The sequence below is a fragment of the Hesperophylax consimilis genome, chromosome 4 (genome assembly GCF_061612785.1).
Source record: "Hesperophylax consimilis isolate HC1 chromosome 4, BYU_Hcon_1.0, whole genome shotgun sequence".
NCBI classification, from domain to species: domain Eukaryota; kingdom Metazoa; phylum Arthropoda; class Insecta; order Trichoptera; family Limnephilidae; genus Hesperophylax; species Hesperophylax consimilis.
Genome location: NC_142839.1, coordinates 32382431 through 32391527, shown reverse-complemented (window position 1 = coordinate 32391527; position 9097 = coordinate 32382431). Strand labels below are relative to the sequence as shown.

Below are 9097 nucleotides of genomic sequence, written 5' to 3'. Positions count from 1 at the left end.
TACCAGTCTGGAAGATTTTATTTAAGATGCTTAAGAAGTGGTTTAGAACATTATCATTACTATTTTTGATTATGCTGTAAGGTATACCATCTCTGCCTGGAGATGAGTCCTTGACTGTTGATAAACAATTTTTTAGCTCAATTAAGGTGAATGGAGAGTCTAGCCAATGATTAGACATGGGAGTATTATAGATGGGCGTTATTTCATCTAAGTTAGGAACAGAAGGGGGGGCAATTTTGTCCAAGAATTCATCTATCCATTTAGAATGGGACGCTCGAGGAGATGGTGAACTGAAGGAGGATCGAAATCTTCGGATCATAGACCAAACTTCCGAAATTGGAGTGTTCGGAGATACTGAACTGCAAAAGTTGTACCACCCGGATCTTTTTTTTGACCTCAATACCCTTTTGGCATTGGATTCAGCGTTTTTGTATATAAGATAGTTCTCCATAGTCATATTGTAACGATAGGAAAGAGATTTAGCTTTCCGAATTCTTACTACTTTGGAACATTCCTCATCCCACCAGGGAGTTGGAGGGAGTTTTTTGAGAGATTTAGTTTTAGGGGGAGGATTTGATTTATTTATTGCAGTTATGAGCATTGATTTGAAGTTATTATAATCATCTTTGACGGAAAATATATCGGTGGCGGGTGAATTTAGTAGGAACTTGTCCATATGAGAGTTAAATTCATCCCATTTGGTGTGTTTCGTTTTAATCTTTGTCGAAATATGAGACTTGTCCGATTGGAAAGAAGTTTGATAAGTAATGATGATCGGGAAATGATCACTGGAGCAAGGGTCGGGGGACACCACCCACGAGGAGAGAGAAGCCAGACTAGTAGAACATATCGAGAGATCCACTGCACTGGGGTTTGTGCTGGGGCGTGAGATCCTAGTAGGAGATCCGTCATTCAAAAGGAAAAGGTTGGATTGATCTAGGAAATCCATCACACTTCGACCATCTCGGTCGGAGAAAGCAGAACCCCAGACGGGGGAATGGGCATTAAAATCGCCTAATATAAAGAAAGGAGGGCTTAGTTGACTTACAATTTGCAACCAAGTTTGTTTATTGAAGTGGGCTGTTGGGGGAAGATAGACTGAAATAAAGGATGTGTCCTTTATTTTAGCTGCAACCATTTGGAAGTCAGCATTGGGGGGTTTGATATTATTTATTGGGGAAAATGATATGGATTTTTTAATAAAAAGGGCAGCACCGCCGCCCGAACCTTCCGGGCGATCGTCGCGGAGACAGGAATACCCTCCCACATTAAAGTGGGTGGATGGAGTAAACCAAGTCTCCGAGATAGCAGCCAAAGAAATAAAGTTGGAATTTAATAGGTTAAGGAGATCAGATTTGTTAGAAATAGCACTTCGGCTATTCCACTGAAGTATTCTGACATCCTGAAGAGCCATTTTGAATAAATGATTTTAATGTGGAAATAATAGTAGCAGCGTTGGACGGTAGATTAGTTTGAGAAGAAATAAGGTCAATTAGAAGCATAATAAGAGTTTGGATAAATGAAGAATTGTCTTGGGAGAGTTTTTCAGAAAGTTTAAGAGAGTTCATTGAGGACGGATTATAATTATTTGCACACCCATTTGTGGCATTTGAAAGAGGTGAACCATTGGGATTTAAGAGCAGTGAATTGTGTTGTTGCTGATCGTATCCAGGAGCCGGTTTAGAGATAGCGTTTTTGTATGTGAATTTAGTTGAACGAGAAGAAGTTGTTGTAGTGGAGGGAAGAGGGTTGGATGAGGAGTTGCTGGATAAAGCCTCAGCAAATGATTTTTTGACAGGCGGGAATAATTTAGAAGCCTGCAGAAAAGACAAGTTCTGAGAGGCCATTGAAATTTTAATATTTTTTTGGCGAGATTGTTCTGGGCAAGATGTGTTGATAGCTGTATGTGAGCCTGAGCAGTTAAAACATTTAGGTGAGGAGGAAGAAGGACATTGGTCAGCTGCGTGGTTTTCTCCACATTTAAAACATCTGGGTTGAGATCTGCATGCAGCTTTGGTATGACCAAAACGGCAGCAATTGAAACATTGAGTAGTGGGATATGTATACATTTCAACTGGTAATGAGTTGAAGAATAAATATATATGGGAGGGAAGAGATTGACCTTCAAAGGTGATAACAACAGATTGGGAGGGCTTCCAGGTAATTATACCCTCAGAGGAGTCCTTGTAATTTAGCCTCCTGGCTTTTATGGGATTGCCAATGTGTTGGGGGGTTGAAAGTGAAGACAGAATTTCTTCGATGGACAGATCGGTCGAGATACCTCTGACCAGGCCCATGCGAGTGACATTGAAAGTAGGGATATATGCCTTGAACTTTGAATTAGATGAAATGAAGATATTTTTGATGAAACTGTTGGCAGCTGGCCCTGAGAGGAATTCGACGGAGATTCGGAAGCGACCCTCGGCTTTTACACCTCCAGGTTTGATTGAAAGATTCTTGCTATTTGATAGGAATTTGCCAAATTCAAGAGGGTGGATGGTTTTTCCTTGCTCAGTTTTTTGGGCGTATGCTATGAATGGGCCACGGGAATGAGGAGAATAAAAGTTTGTTGGAGGAAGTTGAGAAAGTGCTGGTGGGGACAGTGAAGTCGAAGGCGAGTCAAGTTTTATTGGGGAAGAAGGAGTAAATTTCCTTTTTTTGGTAGAAGTCAAGATGACAGAATCACTGTCAGAAATTTCTACATTTTCCCCGTCTGGGGGGTCTGGAGAGGGATCTGGGGGCTTTGTAGGGGGTCCAGGAGGGAAATCTTCCTCCATTATTCACAACAGTAAACAACTACAATAATAGTATGAAAAATGACAGAAGTAAAAAAGTTTATAAATATCTGGAAATCAGCAGCGAAAAGTGACTCCTGGAAGATCAGGAGGGAGAAGAAACCTCAAGGCACAACACACTACACTTTTTTTTTGGCCAGAAAACAAAAAAGAATGGTAAAAAATTAATTTTAGATAGAGCAAAACAAAACAACTGATGACAGCCAAATGTTATTGTTGCAATTTCAAAAACATATTTGAAACTTATGTTTATGTTAATTATTCTTATTAAACAAAAATTAAATATAATAATATTGCATACTGCTGTTATTTTTACTAGTTGAAAACACAAAATCAAGCTATGCAATTTGCTGATATTCTTTGGTCAAATTCAGTATTCTGTCCCATGTCTAGATTCGAGCGCCAAGCTTTTGCTCTGTACACTAATGGGTTTGGTTATCTTACTGTTACACACTCAGACCATGCCGCAGTCGGGGTTCCATAAAACTAATATATGTTTACACGCGAAACCAATGTCATGAAACAAATTTTGCACAACTAGTTTAGTAATAACTGAAATGAATGAATGAGCTAAAAATTGAATGTCACCCTAGCTGTCTTTATTATCTACTTTATTTCTTCTTGGGAATAATGATTAATGGTTAGTTATGGTTCGAACATTGTTACAATATACTGTCAAATTACCCATCTGTTAACTCACCTAATACATATTTTTGAAATATTTTGTATTTGTACGTAGTATTACTTTATGTTTACGATTACTCTATGTTTGCTTCACTCAAAAGTAAGTTGTTAACCTCGATACAGGTTTAGTCCTAGTGAGGTTGATTTTCATCAGAAAAAAACATGATTTATTTGTAGTGAGATGCAATAAATAAATATAAACCCGCCTTTAAACTGTCGCATTTTTTCCGTTTGTTTCGTTCTGCAACTTGAATAAGCCCGCTGTCCCACGGGTCGGTAAGCAATCGACGCAAACCAAGTGCTGTAAGATCCTGCGCAGAAAATTAAGTTTGTTACTATAAGATAACAGTCTGCAGCGCAGTTCAGTGTGGAACTTTTCTGTGCAGGGTCTTACGGCATTTGGTTTATGTCAATTACTTACCGACTCGTGAGTTTACAAAATGGAGTCTTCTCACAAGCGTAAACGTGAGACCTTAAATTTAAACAGAAAATTGGAAAATTTTACGAAAGATTAATGAAGATGTTTATTGTTTTTTTTTTACGAAATATGTAATCATTTTAATTGTTAGCATATTTAGTATGTATGCACTATAATCCTCCACTTTCACTACTTAGACACTTGCCCAGTTTTGGCAATGGCAGATTAGTGAAAAAAGTACTTTGTGTATGAAACATAGAACCAACGTTTTTTTATCCCTGAACCAGGTGTTATAAAAATATCTCAGCAAGAATTTAACGTGTACCAGTATAAAGATGCCCGAAGCGCTTAAGACCAAAATAAATAAGTGGAACAAAGTTATAAAAGTCTTTAATCATAATATTACATTAATATAATACAGGCATCAATATAATATATATTTTATAATTAAAATCGCGGGATGTAGAAACAAGCAATAGATTTAGAATATTAAATATTTTTTTACAAATATGTTTTAATATACAATATAACTTGAGATTTTTTTTTAAATCATCCTGCCTAGCAACAATAATTATAATCTAGTACATTCTACCAGTCTTGACCCAAAAAAATAATTCTGAAGGCAATAAACAAATATGTATACCTATCTTGGTTTTAACCATATGGTCTTAGAGAAAAACAACATGACACATTCCTTGGTCTTTGTTGAAAAAAACCTGCAACACGGGACTGTGATGACAGAGCTACATTAGAAGCTTTGCATTAATATTATAATGGTATTATAATTTACATGTTAATTATTTTCAAATTATTGAATTAAATTTATTGAAAATGGGTTATAAGAAATTATTATACTTAAGATTAAAAACTAACATAATCTACCAACATATTAAAATAAAAACTTTTTCTTTCCATTCTTAATAAATGATATGTAATAATTCACCTCACCAAAATACAAAAAAATATATGTGGCTGTAATAAACACAATAAACTAAGCTTGCGGTTTTGGCATTTTTAAGAATCCAATTTTTCTTAAATACCGCACAATGAACGGGGTCGACGTTAACGTAATTCCAATCCGGACTGGGGCGAAGACTTTGTGGACGGCGTACGCCACCACAAATGTTCCCGCATTCGCACTCACTTTCTTAGTGAACGCGCTGTCCGCCAAATCCAGTTTGTCCATTATTGCCATCACGTCTAGTCCACTGAAAGGAAAAATAAACAGGTACATTACAACTTGCGGAGAGATTGGATACATAAGAAGAGTGTTGGCAAAAGTTGCCATTGTAATTGTGATTGCAATGTAGAGAAAGCATTTTATGCAAATAAAGATGAATAATGTAAAAATGTCCTGTAATCTGAAAGAGGGTGATTTGAATGGTGATTATAATAATTAACTACAATATAATGAATGAGTAAATGTAAAAGATGTTCTACAAGCCCGTACCTACTGACGAGGAGATAGCAACCCCCGAGGGACATGAGAGATATGGTAACATGGAACACTATGACGGTGGAGCCGTAAGCCGCCACAGCCTGTTTCAGCTTCTGCGCTCTACTCGGGGGCTTGTTCTCCACCGGAACATCACTCATTCCTCTTTTGCCACAACTATCCCGCGACACCATATGCAAACATTTAGAGGTTAAGAGATTAGTGGTCAAGGGTCCCGCAGAGGACATGATGCTAGTATGATAAGATCGACTGATACCTGGCCTGGCGCTGGCGGAGTGCAGCGCGCGGCTGTACGTGTTGCGGAGGTTGAGGTAGTGCGAGCTGTTCAGATTGTCCGACAGGTACTTGTAGCCCTGCCCCCACTGTGACCCCGGCATGCCCAGGATGCTTCCCTGTCCCCCAAACGGACTTGGAACGTTACTCTGCATCGTTGATGATAGACTTACGGCACCGAGACAATCGTACGGTCCAATATGAGGATCGGAATCAACCGTGATGTCAAACTTGCCATAATTCTTAACAATTTCGTGGTTATCGTGTGAGGTAATAAAAGACCCGCAGATATCCCTGGAGCGAAGTGGAGAAAAACATCCAACTTCTGAAGCGTTTATATCTTGGAAGTTGTCAGGGAGTTTCAGTGCTGCAGTAGGGTAGGTGCGAGGAGCTGTTATATGAAGTTCATAGCGGCCACTGATCTCGGATCCTGAAACATCCAAGTATTTAAAACATACATTTTTCAACACTATTGGAAAAATCTTTTAAAGAATGGGAACAAAGAAGACTTATAATTGGATTTGTCTTATTGAAAAATTGTTTTTAAAAACAATATTTATGGTGTTTAATTGGCCAGTGCCCTAAAATATTTTATATCTGCTTTCTATGTTATGTACCTGCTTCAAATATGGATCCCGGGGTGTTTTGGAAAGCTGTAAAACTTCTCGACAAAATATTTTTTTTGTTTGTTATTAACTTATTTAAATAACAAGCCATGATTGAAAACGTCAACCGACTAAACTTCCAAACAAAGAACTAGGAAATGTATTACACACAAATAAAACTGTGTACGGATAAACAAAGCGAGAATGTTTCGGTTCAACTGATACTCGTGCACTGATGAGATGAGAGTTGTTGGACGCGATCGAGCTCCGTTCGTATGTGAATAAATATAAAATTATGTGACGTCGGCCTGGTAGCCAAGCGATTCACTAACAACCACGGATGAGACCCGTGCTTAACCCTCCACCTGAAAAAAGGAATATTTTTATACAATATTTTTCTGCAATATTGGGTCAAATGTCTTTTTATTTATTCTATGCAACACGTATTATAGTGATAGTACAACATTTAGATGACAGGACAAACACATGACAAATGCAAACACAAATATTATGTCAAAAGTCAAAATAGGCAAAGAGAAATTCCTGTCACACGTGGCTAGAAGGTTTTTAAGTCTCCGCCACATAATTATATTAGTGATGTAATATCTTACAAAAATGACGTTTTTCTGGCCTTTCGGTTCAATTTTTTATTAATTTTGTAAATTGCCGTTTATTCAATATCCCATTCAGAAAAGTAGGTAATAATAAATAGGTGAAATAATATTTCCAATTGATTCTATACATAGAAACTAGAAATTGAAAAGTTGTAAAAGAAATGTATATTCGGCGGGACTATACTAATATTATTTGTTTATATATTACATAGTTTATCTAAATCCGTCGAAATATATTATATAATGATGACTCTGTTCAGTTTGTTACAAATCTGAATATCTCAAGTTCTTAAACATAACAAAGTTGCTACCTTCATATGAGTATCATTTCTGTGAAAGCGCGAATTCAAAACTCTTTTATTTTTGTTGAAAAATTATTTCCCCGCACTTCAATGGTTAAATCAAGAAACAACCTTGAATCATGTCAGATTTAAACGAGGTAATAACTGAACAAAAGTTGGCGTACAGTTCTTCGATAAATCTGAAAATATGTCAAGTTCAACATGAATTACTAACAAGATCATCATGATCTCAATTTGAATCGTTGAATCCTTCCCGAATGGAATAACCGTGTTAGACCTGCTTGGACGCGTGTTGCTTGTTGTCGACAAACGACCGTCGAAAAGGGTGATAGGTACCTAAGTTACCTACAGAGTTTGTTTACGAACGGGTAAATAATCAAACAATGATGAAGGTTCGAGTATAATCGAAGTTTTCCAGACATTTCGAGTAGATTTGTTGAGCCATTCTAGTTTCGAAATGTTAAGTACCTAAATACTCACATACCATAATAAATAATTATACCTATATCTAAAGCCTGTGACGGACAGCAAAAGCGCGCTATATTTTCGTAGCTTGGTCTATTTCAGCGTATCGATCGCCATACATTCGCATTGGTCGTGTATGGCAAGAGATATGCTGAAATAGAACAAGCCATGATGCGTATGGCGTAATGTGTCGCCTACCTAAACCGATACAGAATGGAGGGACAGATGTTATATACGACGTGTATAAAGGTGCGTCCACACCAGTAACAAAACGTGTTACAAAGAGTTATATAACCAATGTTATGTAACTTGTTAGAAATTCAACTGAAAAATGTTGTATAACACGATGTTGTGTAACTTTTTTTCTGTTTTTATAGCAGGTTACATGTTACCCAGAGGTTGTCGGTAAAGATCAAAGGAATTAGATAACTTGGTTGTATAACAAGTTGCAAGCTCGTCCACACACACAACAAAACAAAAAAAAAAAACACAAAAAACAAACAACCCACCTTTCAGTGTCCTCCCATCAGTTGATGGAGAACTATCTGTAAGTGAGTGTGTCTGAGTGCGTGGAGTTTTTTTTAATTTGACTGGCGTTCTTTGTTTTGTGTATTTTGTGAGGTATTTTTTGAGGTCTTTTGGAGATGGAGTGGACGAAGGAGAATACCGAAAGATTGATTGAGCAGTATCGTGAGAAAGCAGTACTTTGGGATCCACAACACAATGAATACAAAAACCGTAATAAAAAGCAAGATGGTTGGGCTGATCTAGCTTCCGATTTTGAAGGAAACGTGGATGAGGTGGAGAAGAAAGTTCGGATGCTAATTGGACAATTCCAGCGCGAATTGAAAAAAGGGAAGAGTGGAGACGGAGCTGATGCCCCTTACAAGACCAAATGGATATATTTCCACTCTCTGCTTTTTCTAAAAGATAAAAACACACCGAGGCACCAACAAGAAGTCGGACAGCAGCTCACGGGTGAACTGCAGCAACCAGATGAGTCCACACAGGCGTCAGATCAGGCACAGGTAAACACACTTCAGTTTTAATTAAACTTTAATTAATTTTAATTACATTTTATACAGTTTAATTTTTCAACTTTAATTTAGTAGTTAACTACCTATTTAGTAGGTACCTACATAATAATTATTTGTCACTAAGAAGAAAGTGGGAGGAGAAAAACAATGTAGGTAGGTACCTACTTAATCCCTCGCATTCAGTATCTGTTTTGCCACGGCACTGATCCCTCTTCAGATTGAAAAAAAGCGCTGATTTCATTACGAACCATTCTGCCGACGTCGGAGGGTTTTCTCGGGATCCTTCTGAGCCGCAGAAAGGTATCTGTTGGTTCACCCACGATTCTCCAATGTCCAGGTGTAACTTCACCGGAGGAGGTATCTTCATCATCGAAGGTCCCAGGGGGGGTGTACGATGATGCTGATTGACTTTTTCGAAGAAAGTTGTGGAGGAGGCAACAAGTTAGGA

At 37.7% G+C, this 9097-nt stretch overlaps 1 protein-coding gene across 2 annotated transcripts; it reads right to left on the bottom strand.

The window, feature by feature from the left end:
- Positions 1-4270: 4270 nt before the first annotated feature.
- Positions 4271-6755, bottom strand: LOC149424552 (uncharacterized). 2 transcript variants are annotated; one of them, XM_089631405.1, is made up of 3 exons: positions 6244-6755; positions 5348-6056; positions 4271-5105 (listed from the first exon to the last, which is right to left on the bottom strand). In XM_089631405.1, exons 1-3 carry the CDS (start codon positions 6341-6343, stop codon positions 4889-4891), a joined length of 1026 nt encoding a protein of 341 aa, XP_089487531.1. In that variant the 5' UTR covers positions 6344-6755; the 3' UTR covers positions 4271-4888. The 2 variants fall into 2 exon arrangements, with proteins under 2 accessions (XP_089487531.1, XP_089487532.1); XM_089631406.1 differs by having other exon boundaries at positions 4967-5105; positions 5610-6056; positions 6244-6746.
- Positions 6756-9097: the final 2342 nt, after the last annotated feature.

Excerpts from the sequence above, each read along its gene's own strand:
- LOC149424552 (XM_089631405.1), bottom strand. The coding sequence starts at position 6,343 with ATGGCTTGTTATTTAAATAAGTTAATAACAAACAAAAAAAATATTTTG. Across the intron at positions 6,057-6,243 it reads GGGATCCATATTTGAAGCAG|GATCCGAGATCAGTGGCCGC; the intron begins GTACATAACATA and ends TGGATGTTTCAG. Across the intron at positions 5,106-5,347 it reads TGCTATCTCCTCGTCAGTAG|TGGACTAGACGTGATGGCAA; the intron begins GTACGGGCTTGT and ends TTTTCCTTTCAG.